General features: G+C 44.0%; 1 protein-coding gene and 1 pseudogene across 4 annotated transcripts in view; both read left to right on the top strand.

Annotated features, from left to right (window-relative positions):
- jakmip3 (Janus kinase and microtubule interacting protein 3) overlaps positions 1-13,146 on the top strand; it is a 27,298-nt gene extending 14,152 nt beyond the window's left edge. For 3 of the 4 annotated variants that reach the window (XM_085761365.1, XM_085761368.1, XM_085761369.1), the window contains 13 exons: positions 606-782; positions 867-995; positions 1,103-1,186; positions 3,815-3,877; positions 4,094-4,192; positions 4,316-4,414; positions 10,805-10,864; positions 11,092-11,157; positions 11,531-11,599; positions 12,276-12,353; positions 12,564-12,797; positions 12,914-12,979; positions 13,068-13,146. In XM_085761365.1, the coding sequence (XP_085617491.1) occupies positions 606-782; positions 867-995; positions 1,103-1,186; positions 3,815-3,877; positions 4,094-4,192; positions 4,316-4,414; positions 10,805-10,864; positions 11,092-11,157; positions 11,531-11,599; positions 12,276-12,353; positions 12,564-12,797; positions 12,914-12,979; positions 13,068-13,118 (1,275 nt within the window). In that variant the 3' untranslated portion in view covers positions 13,119-13,146. The remainder of the gene's footprint in view (positions 1-605; positions 783-866; positions 996-1,102; positions 1,187-3,814; positions 3,878-4,093; positions 4,193-4,315; positions 4,415-10,804; positions 10,865-11,091; positions 11,158-11,530; positions 11,600-12,275; positions 12,354-12,563; positions 12,798-12,913; positions 12,980-13,067) is intronic. The other variant, XM_085761367.1, reaches the window with a different exon arrangement.
- Positions 13,147-13,480: 334 nt separating this feature from the next.
- On the top strand, positions 13,481-14,256 carry LOC146967046 (uncharacterized; annotated as a pseudogene).
- The last annotated feature ends 5,753 nt before the right edge of the window (positions 14,257-20,009 follow it).

The following is a 20,009-nucleotide window of genomic DNA, read 5'->3' on the forward strand; positions in this document are numbered from 1 at the left end:
TAACTTCCGACCCGTGAACTCGTACCAGATCGAACTGGTATGACTTCACAGGAAGGAAAAACACAAAGTACGAGTTTCCTTGAACGCACCATGAGTTAGCAGCCCCCGCCCTTGTCAGGCATCAATTGGTCCTCGTGCTACGTCACCACATTCACACGCATCCCTTGGCTGCACACACAGCCCTTCATGCCGTTCTCTCCCCTCATTGGATAACACTTGTATCCCACAAGGAAAATTTTCTCCTCGGGTTACAGCAGAGCAGAGTGACGGAGAGACTCGTGTTTAGGCTGAAATACTTCATGTAAGTGATTGCTGACGGAAAATAGGACTATTTAGGACTTATATTAACAAAAACATTCCACTGATATCTGCTTTAATTACAAGTCGTTGTGATGAAATTAGCATCGATTTAACATGTGAATGAACCTGAACAGGAAGTGACTGAGTTCAGTTTGTTCCAGAGGTTCAATGAGGTCAAAGGTCAATGAATCTGAGTGAAATGTCTCACACACACACACACAGACACACACACACACACACACACACACAGACACACACACACACACACAGACACACACTGAGCCTGTGCTGCTGCTGCTCTACAGGAGAGAGACATGTTGCTAAGATACCGGCGCCAGGAGACGGTGAGGAGGAAACGGACCTTCAGAGCCTGCAGAGTCATCGAGACGTTCTACGGCTACGACGAAGAGGCGTCGGTCGACTCTGACGGCTCCTCGCTGTCGTTTCACACCGACAGAACTCCAGATACTGAACCAGAGGAGGTAACACACACACACACACACACACACATGCACACACACACACACACACACACACACACCCAGCTGAGTGTTTGTGTGCTCCAGGTGTGTGTGCGTGAGGAGGCGGAGCTTCGGTACCGTCAGCTGACTCAGGAGTACCAGGCGCTGCAGCGAGCCTACGCTCTGCTGGCCGAGACCAGCGGAGGAAACTACGACGCTGAGAAGGAGATCAAGGTGAGGAACCAATGAGAAGGCAGCGTCAGACTGGTTACCATAGTTACCTCAGAGCTCCTCCCCTCTCAGCCTGTGATTGGTTGATGGTTGTGTTTCTGCTGTTTCAGACCAGAGAGCAGCTGCTGATGGAAATCAGTCGATACGAGACCAGAGTCACTGATCTGGAGTCAGCGCTGAACCAACAAGGACTGGTAACACACACACACACACACACACACACACACACACTCACACACACACACACACACACACACACTCACACACACACACTGAGAGAGCCAATGGGAGCCAGTGGTAGAACATGGTTAGTTAATGAGTCAGTTAGGGTGCACTCAGACTATAGTCCAGTCATTTTATGAGAAAAGGTTAAACAAATTGCAACAGAAGCAAACTCAACTGATTTTGTATCCTCAGCATGTCCTGAGTGAGGGAAAAAAAGCCCAGAAGAATCCCATTAGGGGAAAGTTTAGAAAAACACCCAAACATCCCATTTATACGCATATAAAACATTTTTTTCACGTGAATAGGGTAAAATTTTTAACCTTTAGATATCTCCATGAAAATTACTGAGTTGATTACTTACATTAAGACAAACAAAAAATGTATTACAAGTTTTTTGAAATTATTTGTTAACATGAGCAAATTTGCATAAATCTGCATAAATTTGCATAAATTCCACCGTTTTGACGGCACATGTATATATGAAGTTGCTGTGGTGGTACCAGCATGAAAATTGGAATGAGTTGACTCCATCGGTCAACCGACAAGTTGACCACTTTAAATTTAAAGATGACTGCAATTTTTCAAGACAGCCACATCCTTAGTAGAGCAGGTATGACATGAGCCAACAGTGCATAATCCAATTACGTATGGCTAATTTGCATTCATACAACACCTGATCTAAACATTGAGTAGAGCAGGTGAAAATGTCTTGTTCAATCTTGTTAACATATAATATGTTAACAAGATTGAACAAGACATTTTTTAACTGTAATATGATATTACAGTTAAAAAACTTAAGGAATGGAACCAATTTAGGCCCATGAGCATTAATCGAGACGGAGCATGTCATACCTGCTCTACTAAGGATGTGGCTGTCTTGAAAAATTGCAGTCATCTTGAAATTTAAAGTGGTCAACTTGTCGGTTGACCGGTGGAGTCAACTCATTCCAATTTTCATGCCGGTACCACCACAGCAACTTCATATATACATGTGCCGTCAAAACGGTGGAATTTATGCAAATTTATGCAAATTTGCTCATGTTAACAAAGAATTTCAAAAAACTTGTAATACATTTTTTGTTTGTCTTAATGTAAGTAATCAACTCAGTAATTTTCATGGAGATATCTAAAGGTTAAAAATTTTACCCTATACACGTGAAAAAAAATGTTTGTATGCGTATTAATGGGATATGTTTGGGTGTTTTTCTAAACTTTCCCCTAATGGGATTCTTCGGGGCTTTTTTTCCCTCACTCAGGACATGCTAAGGATACAAAATCAGTTGAGTTTGCTTCTGTTGCAATTTGTTTAACGATGACCCCTTTTTTGGCCTAAAATTACTGGACTACTAGGCAATCGTACCGTGCCCAAGCACGTTTGCCCCCAAAATCCGGATTCTATTGCTAGTGTGAGTGAAGTGAACCGGTCCACTTCCCTGGCCCGGCTCGGTTGGGAGAGGTGAGCTTGGCCAGGAATGCTACAGGAATGCTGCAGTAATGCTACAGGAATGCTACAGGAATGCTACAGTAATGCTACAGTAAAGCTACAGTAATGCTACAGTAAAGCTACAGTAATGCTACAGGAATGCTACAGGAATGCTACAGTAATGCTACAGTTATGCTACAGTTATTCTACAGTAATGCTACAGTAATGCTACAGTAATGCTACAGTAATGCTACAGTAATGCTACAGGAATGCTACAGTAATGCTACAGTAATGCTGCAGTAATGCTGCAGTAATGCTGCAGTAATGCTACAGTAATGCTACAGTTATGCTGCAGTAATGCTACAGTAACGCTACAGTGATGCTACAGTAATGCTACAGTAATGCTACAGTGATGCTACAGTAATGCTACAGTAATGCTACAGTAATGCTACAGTAATGCTACAGTAATGCTACAGTGATGCTACAGTAATGCTACAGTGATGCTACAGTAATGCTACAGTAATGCTACAGTAATGCTACAGTAATGCTACAGTAACGCTACAGTAATGCTACAGTAATGCTACAGTAATGCTACAGTAATGCTACAGTAATGCTACAGTAATGCTACAGTAAAGCGCTGTGGGCTCGTTCTCCACCACGTGTCTGCAACCGTGTGTAAACAACAGTCACTTAACGATTACGTCGCGCCATGCGTATGTAAACATCGCTAGTTAACGTCGCTTTGATTAAACTTCAAGATAACCATGACAACCGGTCAAACAATTAAAAAGCGCCGTTCTTTCTGCAGTCAGAGCGCATCCTCCATGTTGGTATATCAACGTGATGACGTATGTGTCGGAGGCAACGTGCTTCAGCAGCTTGGGTTGGAGGTGGTGTGAGTGCGGGCCAGCGGGGGACAGGGGAGGGGGCGGTACAGAACAACTGGTCCTAGTGTGAGTGCACCCTTAGTTACCTTAAAGTAACGTTTCTAAACTCACTAAGTGGAAGTAAAATGGTGAATAAGTCAGGATGAGCTGAAGCCTCGTCCTCTCAGCCTGTGCTGGGCTGCATGGCAGGCCGGCCGCCCCCCCCCCTCAGGAAAGACACGGTAGCAGACAGTACCCCCCCTCAGGTCTGTTACAGGTCTAACCCCCCCCCTCTCTCTCTCTCTCAGGATGTGAAGTGGGTGCAGGAGAAACAGGCGCTGTACCAGAGGAACCAGGAGCTGGTGGAAAAGGTGACTCACTCATTCAGTCCATGGCTCAGCTGTATGTTGATATTATATTATATTAGTATTATATTGTATTAGTATATTGTGACTCTGTGGCTCAGCTGTATGTTGATATTATATTATATTAGTATTATATTGTATTAGTATATTGTGACTCTGTGGCTCATCTGTATGTTGATATTATATTATATTATATTAGTATATTGTAACTCTGTGGCTCAGCTGAGGCAGATGGAGACTGAAGAGCTGCGACTGAGGAACGACATCCAGGATGTCAGAGACCAGAACGAGCTGCTGGAGTTCAGGATCTTAGAGCTGGAGGTAAACAAACACAAACACACACAAAGCTGCTGATCGCTGGTTCCACTCTTGACTGAGCCCAAAGAAATAACTTTAAATAAACGTGCTGCCTCTGTTTCCATGGAAACGCTGTTCACTGATCAGGAGAGGGAACGACGCTCACCTGGTATAAACTTCCAACATCTCCATTTCCCAGACGGCCTCAGTCCTCTACAGATCTACTGCGAGGCCGAAGGAGTCACTGTGAGTACCGCACACGTCAACACACCTTGTAAACACACATGTGTAAAGACACATGTGTAAAGACACATGTGTAAAGACACCTTTGTAAAGACACATGTGTAAAGACACATGTGTAAAGACACCTTTGTAAAGACACATGTGTAAAGACACATGTGTAAAGACACCTTTGTAAAGACACCTTTGTAAAGACACCTTTGTAAAGACACCTTTGTAAAGACACATGTGTAAAGACACATGTGTAAAGACACCTTTGTAAAGACACCTTTGTAAAGACACATGTGTAAAGACACATGTGTAAAGACACCTTTGTAAAGACACATGTGTAAAGACACCTTTGTAAAGACACCTTTGTAAAGACACATGTGTAAAGACACCTGTGTAAAGACACCTTTGTAAAGACACCTTTGTAAAGACACGTGTGTAAACATACCTTTGTAAAGACACCTTTGTAAAGACACGTGTGTAAACATACCTTTGTAAAGACACGTGTGTAAAGACACCTTTGTAAAGACACGTGTGTAAACATACCTTTGTAAAGACACGTGTGTAAAGACACCTTTGTAAAGACACCTTTGTAAAGACACCTTTGTAAAGACACCTTTGTAAAGACACGTGTGTAAAGACACCTTTGTAAAGACACCTTTGTAAAGACACCTTTGTAAAGACACATGTGTAAAGACACCTTTGTAAAGACACGTGTGTAAAGACACCTTTGTAAAGACACGTGTGTAAAGACACCTTTGTAAAGACACATGTGTAAAGACACATGTGTCTTTACACGTGTGTAAAGACACATGTGTAAAGACACCTTTGTAAAGACACATGTGTAAAGACACCTTTGTAAAGACACATGTGTAAAGACACCTGTGTAAAGACACCTTTGTAAAGACACATGTGTAAAGACACATGTGTAAAGACACCTTTGTAAAGACACCTTTGTAAAGACACGTGTGTAAAGACACCTTTGTAAAGACACATGTGTAAAGACACATGTGTAAAGACACCTTTGTAAAGACACATGTGTAAAGACACCTTTGTAAAGACACATGTGTAAAGACACCTGTGTAAAGACACCTTTGTAAAGACACATGTGTAAAGACACATGTGTAAAGACACCTTTGTAAAGACACCTTTGTAAAGACACCTTTGTAAAGACACGTGTGTAAAGACACCTTTGTAAAGACACATGTGTAAAGACACCTTTGTAAAGACACATGTGTAAAGACACCTTTGTAAAGACACATGTGTAAAGACACCTGTGTAAAGACACCTTTGTAAAGACACCTTTGTAAAGACACGTGTGTAAAGACACCTTTGTAAAGACACGTGTGTAAAGACACCTTTGTAAAGACACATGTGTAAAGACACATGTGTCTTTACACGTGTGTAAAGACACATGTGTAAAGACACCTTTGTAAAGACACATGTGTAAAGACACCTTTGTAAAGACACATGTGTAAAGACACCTTTGTAAAGACACCTTTGTAAAGACACCTTTGTAAAGACACCTTTGTAAAGACACGTGTGTAAAGACACCTTTGTAAAGACACGTGTGTAAAGACACCTTTGTAAAGACACCTTTGTAAAGACACATGTGTAAAGACACATGTGTCTTTACACGTGTGTAAAGACACGTGTGTAAAGACACCTTTGTAAAGACACCTTTGTAAAGACACATGTGTAAAGACACATGTGTCTTTACACGTGTGTAAAGACACATGTGTAAAGACACCTTTGTAAAGACACCTGTGTAAAGACACATGTGTAAACATACCTTTGTAAAGACACATGTGTAAAGACACCTTTGTAAAGACACCTTTGTAAAGACACCTTTGTAAAGACACGTGTGTAAAGACACCTTTGCAAAGACACGTGTGTAAAGACACCTTTGTAAAGACACGTGTGTAAAGACACCTTTGTAAAGACACCTTTGTAAAGACACCTTTGTAAAGACACGTGTGTAAAGACACCTTTGTAAAGACACCTTTGTAAAGACACGTGTGTAAAGACACCTTTGTAAAGACACCTTTGTAAAGACACGTGTGTAAAGACACCTTTGTAAAGACACCTTTGTAAAGACACCTTTGTAAAGACACGTGTGTAAAGACACATGTGTAAAGACACCTTTGTAAAGACACCTTTGTAAAGACACCTTTGTAAAGACACGTGTGTAAAGACACCTTTGTAAAGACACCTTTGTAAAGACACCTTTGTAAAGACACGTGTGTAAAGACACCTTTGTAAAGACACCTTTGTAAAGACACGTGTGTAAAGACAACTTTGTAAAGACACCTTTGTAAAGACACGTGTGTAAAGACACCTTTGTAAAGACACCTTTGTAAAGACACCTTTGTAAAGACACGTGTGTAAAGACACATGTGTAAAGACACCTTTGTAAAGACACCTTTGTAAAGACACCTTTGTAAAGACACATGTGTAAAGACACCTTTGTAAAGACACATGTGTAAAGACACCTTTGTAAAGACACATGTGTAAAGACACCTTTGTAAAGACACCTTTGTAAAGACAAATGTGTAAAGACACCTGTGTAAAGACACCTTTGTAAAGACACCTTTGTAAAGACACCTTTGTAAAGACACGTGTGTAAACATACCTTTGTAAAGACACCTTTGTAAAGACACGTGTGTAAACATACCTTTGTAAAGACACGTGTGTAAAGACACCTTTGTAAAGACACGTGTGTAAACATACCTTTGTAAAGACACGTGTGTAAAGACACCTTTGTAAAGACACCTTTGTAAAGACACGTGTGTAAAGACACCTTTGTAAAGACACCTTTGTAAAGACACCTTTGTAAAGACACATGTGTAAAGACACCTTTGTAAAGACACGTGTGTAAAGACACCTTTGTAAAGACACGTGTGTAAAGACACCTTTGTAAAGACACATGTGTAAAGACACATGTGTAAAGACACATGTGTAAAGACACGTGTGTAAAGACACATGTGTAAAGACACCTTTGTAAAGACACATGTGTAAAGACACCTTTGTAAAGACACATGTGTAAAGACACCTGTGTAAAGACACCTTTGTAAAGACACATGTGTAAAGACACATGTGTAAAGACACCTTTGTAAAGACACCTTTGTAAAGACACGTGTGTAAAGACACCTTTGTAAAGACACATGTGTAAAGACACATGTGTAAAGACACCTTTGTAAAGACACATGTGTAAAGACACCTTTGTAAAGACACATGTGTAAAGACACCTGTGTAAAGACACCTTTGTAAAGACACATGTGTAAAGACACATGTGTAAAGACACCTTTGTAAAGACACCTTTGTAAAGACACATGTGTAAAGACACCTTTGTAAAGACACATGTGTAAAGACACCTTTGTAAAGACACATGTGTAAAGACACCTGTGTAAAGACACCTTTGTAAAGACACCTTTGTAAAGACACGTGTGTAAAGACACCTTTGTAAAGACACGTGTGTAAAGACACCTTTGTAAAGACACATGTGTAAAGACACCTTTGTAAAGACACATGTGTAAAGACACATGTGTCTTTACACGTGTGTAAAGACACATGTGTAAAGACACATGTGTAAAGACACATGTGTAAAGACACCTTTGTAAAGACACATGTGTAAAGACACCTTTGTAAAGACACCTTTGTAAAGACACCTTTGTAAAGACACCTTTGTAAAGACACCTTTGTAAAGACACGTGTGTAAAGACACCTTTGTAAAGACACGTGTGTAAAGACACCTTTGTAAAGACACCTTTGTAAAGACACATGTGTAAAGACACATGTGTAAAGACACATGTGTCTTTACACGTGTGTAAAGACACGTGTGTAAAGACACCTTTGTAAAGACACCTTTGTAAAGACACATGTGTAAAGACACATGTGTCTTTACACGTGTGTAAAGACACATGTGTAAACATACCTTTGTAAAGACACATGTGTAAAGACACCTTTGTAAAGACACCTTTGTAAAGACACCTTTGTAAAGACACGTGTGTAAAGACACCTTTGCAAAGACACGTGTGTAAAGACACCTTTGTAAAGACACGTGTGTAAAGACACCTTTGTAAAGACACCTTTGTAAAGACACCTTTGTAAAGACACCTTTGTAAAGACACCTTTGTAAAGACACGTGTGTAAAGACACCTTTGTAAAGACACCTTTGTAAAGACACGTGTGTAAAGACACCTTTGTAAAGACACCTTTGTAAAGACACGTGTGTAAAGACACCTTTGTAAAGACACCTTTGTAAAGACACGTGTGTAAAGACACATGTGTAAAGACACCTTTGTAAAGACACCTTTGTAAAGACACCTTTGTAAAGACACGTGTGTAAAGACACCTTTGTAAAGACACCTTTGTAAAGACACCTTTGTAAAGACACCTTTGTAAAGACACGTGTGTAAAGACACCTTTGTAAAGACACCTTTGTAAAGACACGTGTGTAAAGACACCTTTGTAAAGACACGTGTGTAAAGACACCTTTGTAAAGACACCTTTGTAAAGACACGTGTGTAAAGACACCTTTGTAAAGACACGTGTGTAAAGACACCTTTGTAAAGACACCTTTGTAAAGACACCTTTGTAAAGACACGTGTGTAAAGACACATGTGTAAAGACACCTTTGTAAAGACACCTTTGTAAAGACACCTTTGTAAAGACACGTGTGTAAAGACACCTTTGTAAAGACACCTTTGTAAAGACACCTTTGTAAAGACACCTTTGTAAAGACACATGTGTAAAGACACCTTTGTAAAGACACATGTGTAAAGACACCTGTGTAAAGACACCTTTGTAAAGACACCTTTGTAAAGACACGTGTGTAAAGACACCTTTGTAAAGACACGTGTGTAAAGACACCTTTGTAAAGACACATGTGTAAAGACACATGTGTCTTTACACGTGTGTAAAGACACATGTGTAAAGACACCTTTGTAAAGACACATGTGTAAAGACACCTTTGTAAAGACACATGTGTAAAGACACCTTTGTAAAGACACCTTTGTAAAGACACCTTTGTAAAGACACCTTTGTAAAGACACGTGTGTAAAGACACCTTTGTAAAGACACGTGTGTAAAGACACCTTTGTAAAGACACATGTGTAAAGACACATGTGTCTTTACACGTGTGTAAAGACACGTGTGTAAAGACACCTTTGTAAAGACACCTTTGTAAAGACACATGTGTAAAGACACATGTGTCTTTACACGTGTGTAAAGACACATGTGTAAAGACACCTTTGTAAAGACACCTGTGTAAAGACACATGTGTAAACATACCTTTGTAAAGACACATGTGTAAAGACACCTTTGTAAAGACACCTTTGTAAAGACACGTGTGTAAAGACACCTTTGCAAAGACACGTGTGTAAAGACACCTTTGTAAAGACACGTGTGTAAAGACACCTTTGTAAAGACACCTTTGTAAAGACACCTTTGTAAAGACACCTTTGTAAAGACACGTGTGTAAAGACACCTTTGTAAAGACACCTTTGTAAAGACACGTGTGTAAAGACACCTTTGTAAAGACACCTTTGTAAAGACACCTTTGTAAAGACACCTTTGTAAAGACACGTGTGTAAAGACACATGTGTAAAGACACCTTTGTAAAGACACCTTTGTAAAGACACCTTTGTAAAGACACCTTTGTAAAGACACGTGTGTAAAGACACCTTTGTAAAGACACCTTTGTAAAGACACCTTTGTAAAGACACCTTTGTAAAGACACCTTTGTAAAGACACGTGTGTAAAGACACCTTTGTAAAGACACCTTTGTAAAGACACCTTTGTAAAGACACCTTTGTAAAGACACCTTTGTAAAGACACCTTTGTAAAGACACGTGTGTAAAAACACCTTTGTAAAGACACGTGTGTAAAGACACCTTTGTAAAGACACCTTTGTAAAGACACCTTTGTAAAGACACCTTTGTAAAGACACCTTTGTAAAGACACGTGTGTAAAGACACCTTTGTAAAGACACCTTTGTAAAGACACCTTTGTAAAGACACCTTTGTAAAGACACCTTTGTAAAGACACGTGTGTAAAGACACGTGTGTAAAGACACCTTTGTAAAGACACCTTTGTAAAGACACCTTTGTAAAGACACCTTTGTAAAGACACGTGTGTAAAGACACATGTGTAAAGACACCTTTGTAAAGACACCTTTGTAAAGACACGTGTGTAAAGACACGTGTGTAAAGACACCTGTGTAAAGACACCTTTGTAAAGACACATGTGTAAAGACACGTGTGTAAAGACACGTGTGTAAAGACACGTGTGTAAAGACACCTTTGTAAAGACACCTTTGTAAAGACACGTGTGTAAAGACACGTGTGTAAAGACACCTTTGTAAAGAACCTGTAACAGTTTGTGTATGTGTTTTGTTTTGTGGCTCAGGAGATCGTGATCAGTGAGCTGATGAAGAAACTGGACATTCTGGGCGATAACGCCGTAAGTGTATGTTGATTTATTCTGTACATGTTTCTGTTGTTTCATGTACGAAGTCGTCAACGTCGTTAGAGCTGTTTACATCTGTATCAACAGACACATTGTTGTTATGATGTTGTTGATGTGTTGATGTGATGTGACTGAGGTGTTGCAGGATTGTGTTGTTAGGTTGTTGTTGTTGTTGTTGTTGTTGTGGTGACACACAGTTATTGTTGTATTTCCATGTTTCCTTGTAGAATCTGTCCAATGAGGAGCAGGTGGTGGTGATTCACGCCCGGACGGTGCTCACGCTGGCAGAGAAGGTAACACACCTGAAAACACTGTTGTTCTCTGTCTCTATGGTGACCACGGTTCTCTGTCTCTATGGTGACCACGGTTCTCTGTCTCCATGGTGACCACGGTTCTTCTGAACATTCACAGCTCATGTTTGATCCTCCACATGTTGACTCTCTCCTCTGACCTTTGATTCTGTTCCAAACCTTTGGACGTTTGTGATGATTGTTTTGGATCCAAAGTGAAAAGTCACTGTTTCCTCTTCAGGATAGAAACGGAGCTCAGACTTTATCACCGAGCTGAGGATGGAACCGGGATGTCACCTTCCTGCTGTCCTTTCACCTGTCTCTCTTTTCCTGTCTCTCTACCTGTCTGTCTCTGCCTGTCTGTCTCTCTGCTCAGTGGCTAGAGTCCATCGAAGTGACAAAGTCGGCTCTGCAGCAGAAGATGTTGGACATTGAGAGCGAGAAGGTAAAAGTTCATGACAGACAACATTCACCTACGGCCTCTCAGCTGGTACAAGGTGACAGTGGTTCTCTCCAGCCGGGAACATGAGGCGATACATTACAATGTCTGCAAACTATTACATCACATGATCATGACATCAGAGGGCTGAACCACATTAACCCCTTGTTTTCCACTCATGATGATGCTGAAACATGATTCACACACAATCAACAGCTACATCAACATCTGATAAAGACCCAGATCAAGTTCATGTCAGGTGAAGGTGAAGGTGAAGGTGAAGGTGAAGGTGAAGGTGTGTGTGGCCTTCTAAAGTCCTCAGAGTCTCTGCTGTTGATTCATTTATTTTTTATTTTTTTATTTTTTGGCTTTTGTGCCTTTATTAGATAGTGCAGTTGAGAGAGACAGGAAATGGGGAGACAGAGAGAGGGGGAATGACATGCAGGAAAGGGCCACCTGATGCGGGATTCAAACCTGCAGTGAGGACCGTAGCATCTACACATGGGGCTCCTGCTCAACCCACTGCGCCACTCAACACCCCTAATGTCTCGATCAGGACTAAAATCTTTCTTTGTTTGTATAAACGTTGTGTTGTGGCCTCTGAGCTCTGGCTGTTGTTCTCCATCAGCTGTGTTGTCTATGGATGTGTGTGCGTTTCTGCTACTTTGCTGTTGTTCTCCAGGAGCTGTTCAGTAAACAGAAAGGCTACCTGGACGAAGAGCTGGACTACAGGAAGCAGTCCATGGATCAGGCTCACAAGGTCAGTGAACGCAACACAACACAGACATGCACGAGACATGAAGCTCTGTTAGTCCCGATTCTTTGCATTGGAAGCCCAAGAACCAACCAGAGAAGACTTTCGTACAAAAGTAGTAGAATTTACTCAGGTCACAGATAAAGTACATCAGCGCTGGACTGTTCAGAGGTTCTAACAGATGTTCAGAGGTTCTAACAGATGTTGTTCCTCCAGAGGATCTTGGAGCTGGAGGCCATGCTGTTCGAGGCTCTGCAGCAGGAGGAGGAGTCCCGGATGGAGGGGTTTAAGATCGGAGAGGGTCGTCTCTCTGAAACTCTGACTGACGGAGAGAGGGAGGGGCTTAGGAGAGCCATGGACCAATGGAAACGAGCCATGATGTGTGAGCTGAGAGAGAGGGATGTTCAGATCCTGAGAGAGAGGATGGAGATACTGCAACTGACACAACAGGTAAACAACCACACACAAAAGGTAAACCAACACACAACAGGTAAACCAACACCTGACAGTTAACCCTTTGCAGCATGTTTCTAGGTGTTTGACTGTGATGACTGTGTGTTTGACAGAGGAACAAGGAGCTGGAGGAGTTCATAGAAGCTCAGAAAAGACAGATAAAGGAGCTGGAGGAGAAGGTACGTTGTAGCCCCGCCCCCTCAGGTGATGTCATCATGCTGCTGTAAAACCTGTGTTGACTCTGTTATTGTTTTCTCTTTTTTTCAGTTTCTATTTCTGTTTCTATTCTTCTCTTTGGCGTTCATCCTCTGGTCCTAACGGCAGCAGCTGGTGAGTGAACGGGGTTAACCCTAACCCTTCAGGTGTAGACGGTTTCTGAGCAACGTCACTGCAGATCTGTGTTATAATATGTTGTTACAAGCAGAGTCAAGCAGCTAAAGAAGATGACAAGGAGTTGTTGTGCTGTTAGCTGCACAAACCGGCAGAAGGATAGATGGAAATTGTATAATATCCCGAGGGAATGTCATCAGGATGTACCGTAGATCCCTGTGCAGTCCACTCAGGCATCAGAAGGTTTTGTCTTTGTCCCTCAAAGCGCAAAACCCTGAACCTGTGTCATAAAACTTTAAGTTTTGCACATGACCACAAAGTACATAATTTCTGTCTAAAGATTTATATGCATGCAGAGTCTTCAGGTCTTCAGGTCTTCAGGTCTTCAGGTCTTCAGGTCTTCAGGTCTTCAGGTCTTTAGGTCTTCAGGTCTTCAGGTCTTCAGGTCTTCAGGTCTTTAGGTCTTTAGGTCTTTAGGTCTTTAGGTCTTTAGGTCTTCAGGTCTTCAGGTCTTCAGGTCTTCAGGTCTTCAGGTCTTCAGGTCTTCAGGTCTTTAGGTCTTCAGGTCCTCAGGTCCTCAGGTCTTCAGGTCCTCAGGTCCTCAGGTCTTCAGGTCTTCAGGTCTTCAGGTCTTTAGGTCTTCAGGTCTTCAGGTCTTCAGGTCTTCAGGTCTTCAGGTCTTTAGGTCTTTAGGTCTTCAGGTCTTCAGGTCTTCAGGTCTTCAGGTCTTCAGGTCTTCAGGTCTTCAGGTCTTCAGGTCTTCAGGTCTTCAGGTCTTCAGGTCTTCAGGTCTTCAGGTCTTCAGGTCTTCAGGTCTTCAGGTCTTCAGGTCTAGTTCTGCAGCGTTAACTTGTGCTTCGTGTGTTCAGGACTCCAGACTCCGGCAGCGATTCAGGATTTGGACGCAGCAGCTGACGGAGGTTCACCGGCTCCACTGCCGCACTCACCGGCCTCTGGCGGCTCTCAGCCAATCAGAGCAGAGCTGCTCTCAGCCAATCAGAGCAGAGCTCAGGTGTCAGCTGACTTCACACCATCACCATCACTCCCCCAGAACGACCAGAACGAGCAGAACGACCGCTGCTGCTTCAGAGACAGAAGGACTTTGTTTCAGACTGAGAACCGCTGACCGGCCAACTGGCTAACTGGCTAACTGATGCTGTGGTTGCCATGGAGACCTGGCGCTGTGGTTGCCATGGAGACCCGCTGAACCAAACGGTGCTGGACTCATTAGCGTTAGCGACATTAGCTGGACCCAGTGACGCTAGCTGTGTTAGCTGAAGGAAACATTGGATTGTTGGACGGATCTGAGGTCTTTGTTCTGATTGGCTGCTGCACCAGCAGACTGTGGATCTGAGCGTTCTGATTGGCTGCTGCACCTGAGCGTTCAGGTTCAGACCGGCCGCGTCGCCTCGGGACCAACACCTGACAGAGGAAACATCGGACACGAGGTCAAACAGACCAAACTGTTGTGATTGGTGGACGTGCAGCGAGTCGGGTCCTCGTCGCTCTGCAGAGTTTACACACAGAGAGGTCAAAGGTCAAGTGGTTACACACAGAGAGGTCAAAGGTCGAGTGGTTACACACAGAGAGGTCAAAGGTCGAGTGGTTACACACAGAGAGGTCAAAGGTCAAGTGGTTACACACAGAGAGGTCAAAGGTCGAGTGGTTACACACAGAGAGGTCAAAGGTCGAGTGGTTCCATCCGTGCAGATCAGCTGATGAAAGACAACGGTGCTTCACAGACACAACTGAACAACAGAGGATCATTTCACAGAACTAAAAAATAAACATAGTGGATCAATTATATTATATTAAATTATATTATATTATATTGGAATCAGTTGATTCCTAAATGTTCCAACATTTAAAGGAGCTGTTATGTTGTTGCTGTTGGTACAAAGCTAACGCTAGCCGTAGCGGCTTAGCGTTCTCGACCACATCTCTTCTTGTTCTGCAGTTAGCATGCTAACAGCTAGCTCTGGTCCAGTCAGACTGAAGCTGCTCGGACGACACGTTGGTGCTAATGTTGGCGTTACCAAACACTCACAGACTGCTCCTTTAAATGTTTGTAAAATGCTTGATATTTTGAAGTTTGCCTGAACTCACGCTGAGTTGTTTTTGTTTTTTGTTTGGTTTTCGTTTCCAGTTTGAATTTAATTTGGTGTGATGTCAGTGAACGTAAGGAGGAGCCATGTTTTCTGTGATTTGTCCTCAGTGTTTCACTGAAGCAACACAAACCTGTTGTTGTGCTTTTATTAGTCCAGATGATATTTTTATAACTGAGTGTGAACATGTGAAGAGTCGTCAGTTTGATGTGATTAAGATTAAAGACGGTGGAAACAGAACCAAGAATAAACTGTTGGTGTTTTGTTGTTGAACCAGAGGCTGCAGTTCCTCTCCTGAGCCACTAGAGGGAGCCATCCCATAGAGGGAGCCATCCCATAGAGGAGCCATCAGCCATCCCATAGAGGAGCCATCAGCCATCCCATAGAGGAGCCATCAGCCATCCCATAGACCAGGGGTGCCCAAATTCTTCTCAGTGAAGGGCCAAAAATGAATCGGGGTGGAGGGTCGCGGGCCAAAACTAAACATTCTAATTAAATATGCCTATAACAAGTTAATTGTGCAAAATAAACACTCATACAAAGTATTTTTTAAATAACACTACTATTGTGTTTCACTGTTAAACAGGGCTCCAGACCCCTAAATGGGCATTTTGCCCCTAAAATTAGGGACAGTGCCAGTAAATTTTTCATCTAGGCTACTTGTGCACATGTGCAACCAGTGAAGTTGCCTCTTGTTTTGTAACGCTGGTGAAACATGAAAGTTACAAAAGAAAATGTTTGTAATTACAGGTGGCAGGTCAATGTGTGTGAGTATTGTGAATACTTGCCCTGCAAATCAATTTACAAGTGTGCGCCCCTAAATTTCCTGCTTGCTCTCCTAAAATGTTAAGTTAGGGTTCACTGCTCCTAGTGAAAACGGTTGGTGTGGAGCTGCTGTTAAAACAAAGCTAAGTGACTGGTACTGGTAGCTACTCTGGTTGAGAAGCATCGTCTGCTACTTGTGTCGTCCCCAGAAAAGCAGAGTAGCATGTGAATGTGTTGCTAACGCCCAGTCAGCAAAGGTCTCCCTGCTCCTCTCACCCACACACAGCGTGGACACAGTCAAAATAACTTGTGTCAGGCGTTCAAAAAACCGAACTGAACCCACAATGCAGATCAACGGAAATTTATTCAAACAAAGGTTCAAAAAAGGGAGAAACCAAAAGCTGTCCGACAGCAGGGCTGGGCGAGGCGGGGCTGGGGGCAGGCAAATGGCAGGGCTGGAGGAGAAAACACAAAAACTGGTGAGCAAAGGCAAAAACAGAGCTGGAGTCAAAAGATGCTTTGATCACAAAGTCAAGGAGCCGAGTAGCGTTACCACGAGGTGGGTGAAACAACGAACTGGCGATGAGTGGAGGGAGAGACCGGCTTATGACTGCAGTGGAGATCAGGGAATCAGGTAGATGAGCAGCAGGTGAGCAGAGGGTGGAAGCAGTAGGTCCTGGAAGGCCCCGCCCAGCCCGGGGGTCCTGGAAGGCCCCGCCCAGCCCGGGGGTCCTGGAAGGCCCCGCCCCGCCCAGGGGTCCTGGAAGGCCCCGCCCCGCCCAGGGGTCCTGGAAGGCCCCGCCCAGCCCAGGGGTCCTGGAAGGCCCCGCCCCGCCCAGCCCGGGGGTCCTGGAAGGCCCCGCCCCGCCCAGGGGGTCCTGGAAGGCCCCGCCCCGCCCCGCCCCGCCCAGCCCGGGGGTCCTGGAAGGCCCCGCCCAGCCCGGGGGTCCTGGAAGGCCCCGCCCAGCCCGGGGGTCCTGGAAGGCCCCGCCCAGCCCGGGGGTCCTGGAAGGCCCCGCCCAGACCGGGGGGAAAGAAAACATGGACACAGAGCAGAGGAGAACTGTCCCCCAGTTCCAGTCCGCCCCCTGAAGCCTCCTTAAAGCCCTGACCCCTCCCTGACTGAAGTGACGTCAGCTCTAAGTGACAGAGTGTGAGAGTGTGTGAGGGTCCAGATGCTGTAAACATGAATGGAACAGCACTTACCCACTCTCACCACACGTTACCTTGACAACTACATGTTGTTGACCCCGGTCTTGGGCCGATAATTTACCGTACTTTCAACGCGCACAACGTGTGTGAGGGGGACGGACTCAAAACAAACTGTTCCTGGATCAGATCTGATCAAATCATCATCAATAATCACAAACTGCACGTTAATACTGACAGGAAACTTCTTCTTTCTTTTCTTTCTTTTTTTTTTGGTTGTTGCTCCTGTCCATTAACAATAAAGAGACAGTGGAGTTCTCTCTGACTACGTGTGGTAATTTACTTTTCTTTTTTTTAACACTCGCGTTCCAACGGCATCCCATGTTCACAACGCTATGAACTGTGGGTAATTCCCCTACCCAAAGTCAGCATCAGTGCTGACTGACGGTAAGGGAGGGGGGGGGGGGGGGCGGGGGGGGCAGTAAGGGCTCATTCACTGACTCACTGACCTGATGATCTGACAGTGGAACAGAACTCACACACTCACAGACTGAACCTGAACGCGCCTCTAAGTCAGTGAGTCCCTGAGGGGTCGGAGTGGAACTGGGCCAGAGTGTTTACTTCCTGTCTCTTCTTCTATGAACGCTCCCAGCACGTTAACAACAACACAACAACACAACAACACAACAACACAACAACAACACTGCTGACAGACTCCACCTGCTGGTCGGAGGCGTACATGCAACATGTCACAGTGGGAAATAATAGAAATTTAAAAAATTAAAAACTCAAGCATGGGCAGGGGGCCAAAAATAATCGGCCGCGGGCCCCAGTCCTGCCTTAGAGGAGCCATCCCATAGAGGATCCAACCCATAATAACATGGTGAAGGGACATGAATGAGAACTGAGTCTGGTTGAGCTTTTATTTCACTGTGAAACGACGTCTTCACGTTGCAGAGAGACAGAGACTTTGTTCTGGTTCACTGAGAGTGTGTGTGTGTGTGTGTGTGTGTGTGTGTCTGTGTGTGTGTGTGTGTGTGTGTGTGTGTGTGTGTGTGTGTGTGTGTGTGTGTGTGTGTGTGTGTGTGTGTGTGTGTGTGTGTGTGTGTGTGTGTGTGTGATTCTGTCAGGGAAATAAATCCAATTCAGACTGAAGGGACCTCAGAGTTTCAGATCATCAGCTGTAATGAGCACTGACCTGTGTGTGTGTGTGTGTGTGTGTGTGTGTGTGTGTGTGTGTGTGTGTGTGTGTGTGTTTGGTGTGTGTGTGTGTGTGTGTGTGTGTGTGTGTGTGTGTGTGCGTCTCGTTGTGTTCACTGAAGCTGAAACTTTGAGGCCGCTCACTGTGATGTCATAACAGGTCACTAACAAACCTCCAATCGATCAACACTCGTTCTAAACCATCAATAGGGTCGGTTACACAAATCTATATAGACTATAGTATAAATATATACAGGGTTAGGGTTATAGGGTTACCCCTAACCCTGTATATATATATACAGGGTTACCCCTAACCCTGTATATATATATACAGGGTTAGGGGTATAGGGTTACCCCTAACCCTGTATATATATATAATATAACAGTCTGATGAATGTGAGTCTGATCTGATCCAGACCTCCAGTCTTCCTCCTCCTCCTCCTCCTCCATGACCTCCTTTTCTCCTCCTCCTCTCATCTCCTCATTTACTGCCCGAGGTACTCAGCCCTCTTCATCTTCCTCCTCTTCCTCCTCCTCCTCCTCTCTCCTGCTCCTCTTCCTCTCTCCTCCTCCTCCTCTCTCCTGCTCTTCATCCTCCTCCTCCTCTTCATCCTTTGTCCCTGTCGTTGTCTCGTCTGGTGGTCTGGTGTGATCTCTCCATCATGTCAGCGGAGGACGACCGCTGCTCCCTGCTGTCCCGGCTGGGCTCCGACTCCCCCCGGCCCAGGATGAAGTACGGAGGGATGTTCTGCAGCGTGGAGGGAGCCTTCGAGAACAAAACCCTCAACTTTGAGTCCTTCAGTCCACGGACGGAGCGCCGGAGAGCGGCTCCGAGTCGCCACGACGACCACCACGGAGGAGGAGGAGGAGGAGGAGGAGGAGGAGGAGGAGGAGGACGCGCCCGGGAAAACTACGGCAAGAGAGAGGTTTGTTCTCACCTGTTGGGTCTAATGAGTCTCTATAGAAACACTAGTGAACCACTGAGCTGCAGCCAAGTAACTGAACATCACAACTCTGAACTGGAGCTGGTTAGAGAGTAACGACACCTCCATCGACTCCCGTGGTTAAAGCCTCATGCCCCCTAGTGGCAGGATATGGGTATTGCAACAGCCCCAGAAAACCCATTCACTCCAATGTATGTGTGTTGCCCACTGGCTGGTAAATTGATGAAAACGGCCGTGTTTTTGTTTTTAGGTGTCTTGGTCATATCAGATTATACTTAGAATTAGTTTATTATAAAATGTAAATTGAAACATTCATGTAGAAAACTGTTTTTTTACTCTCCTATGTGTTAATGTTTATCTGTAAAGGATCCTCAATGATGCTATTAACGTGGGTGATCTATAAATGTCCTTAAATTATTGAAAACACCACACTGCTCATTCACCAACAATGCAGAGATGTCAGTTCTTTATTCCTCCACCAGGAGGCGCTGCCATTGGACCGATGCTGTCACTACTCTCTGTTACAGAGCTGTAGAGCTGGTACAAGAGTCTGATGAATCTTTAAAGGGATAGTTCACCCAAAATTGAAGTTTCCCTCATGATCTCCTCCCCCTCATGTGGACTAAGGGCTGGGAGAAGTTTCAGAGTCCTCCGTGGCTTCTCTGAGTTACAGGGGGTCTCGGCGTAGCAGTGCATGTCCATATAACCAAGGGGGT

Source organism: Trachurus japonicus, chromosome 19, assembly GCF_045865225.1.
Source record: "Trachurus japonicus isolate A0001 chromosome 19, Traja_1.0".
NCBI classification, from domain to species: domain Eukaryota; kingdom Metazoa; phylum Chordata; class Actinopteri; order Carangiformes; family Carangidae; genus Trachurus; species Trachurus japonicus.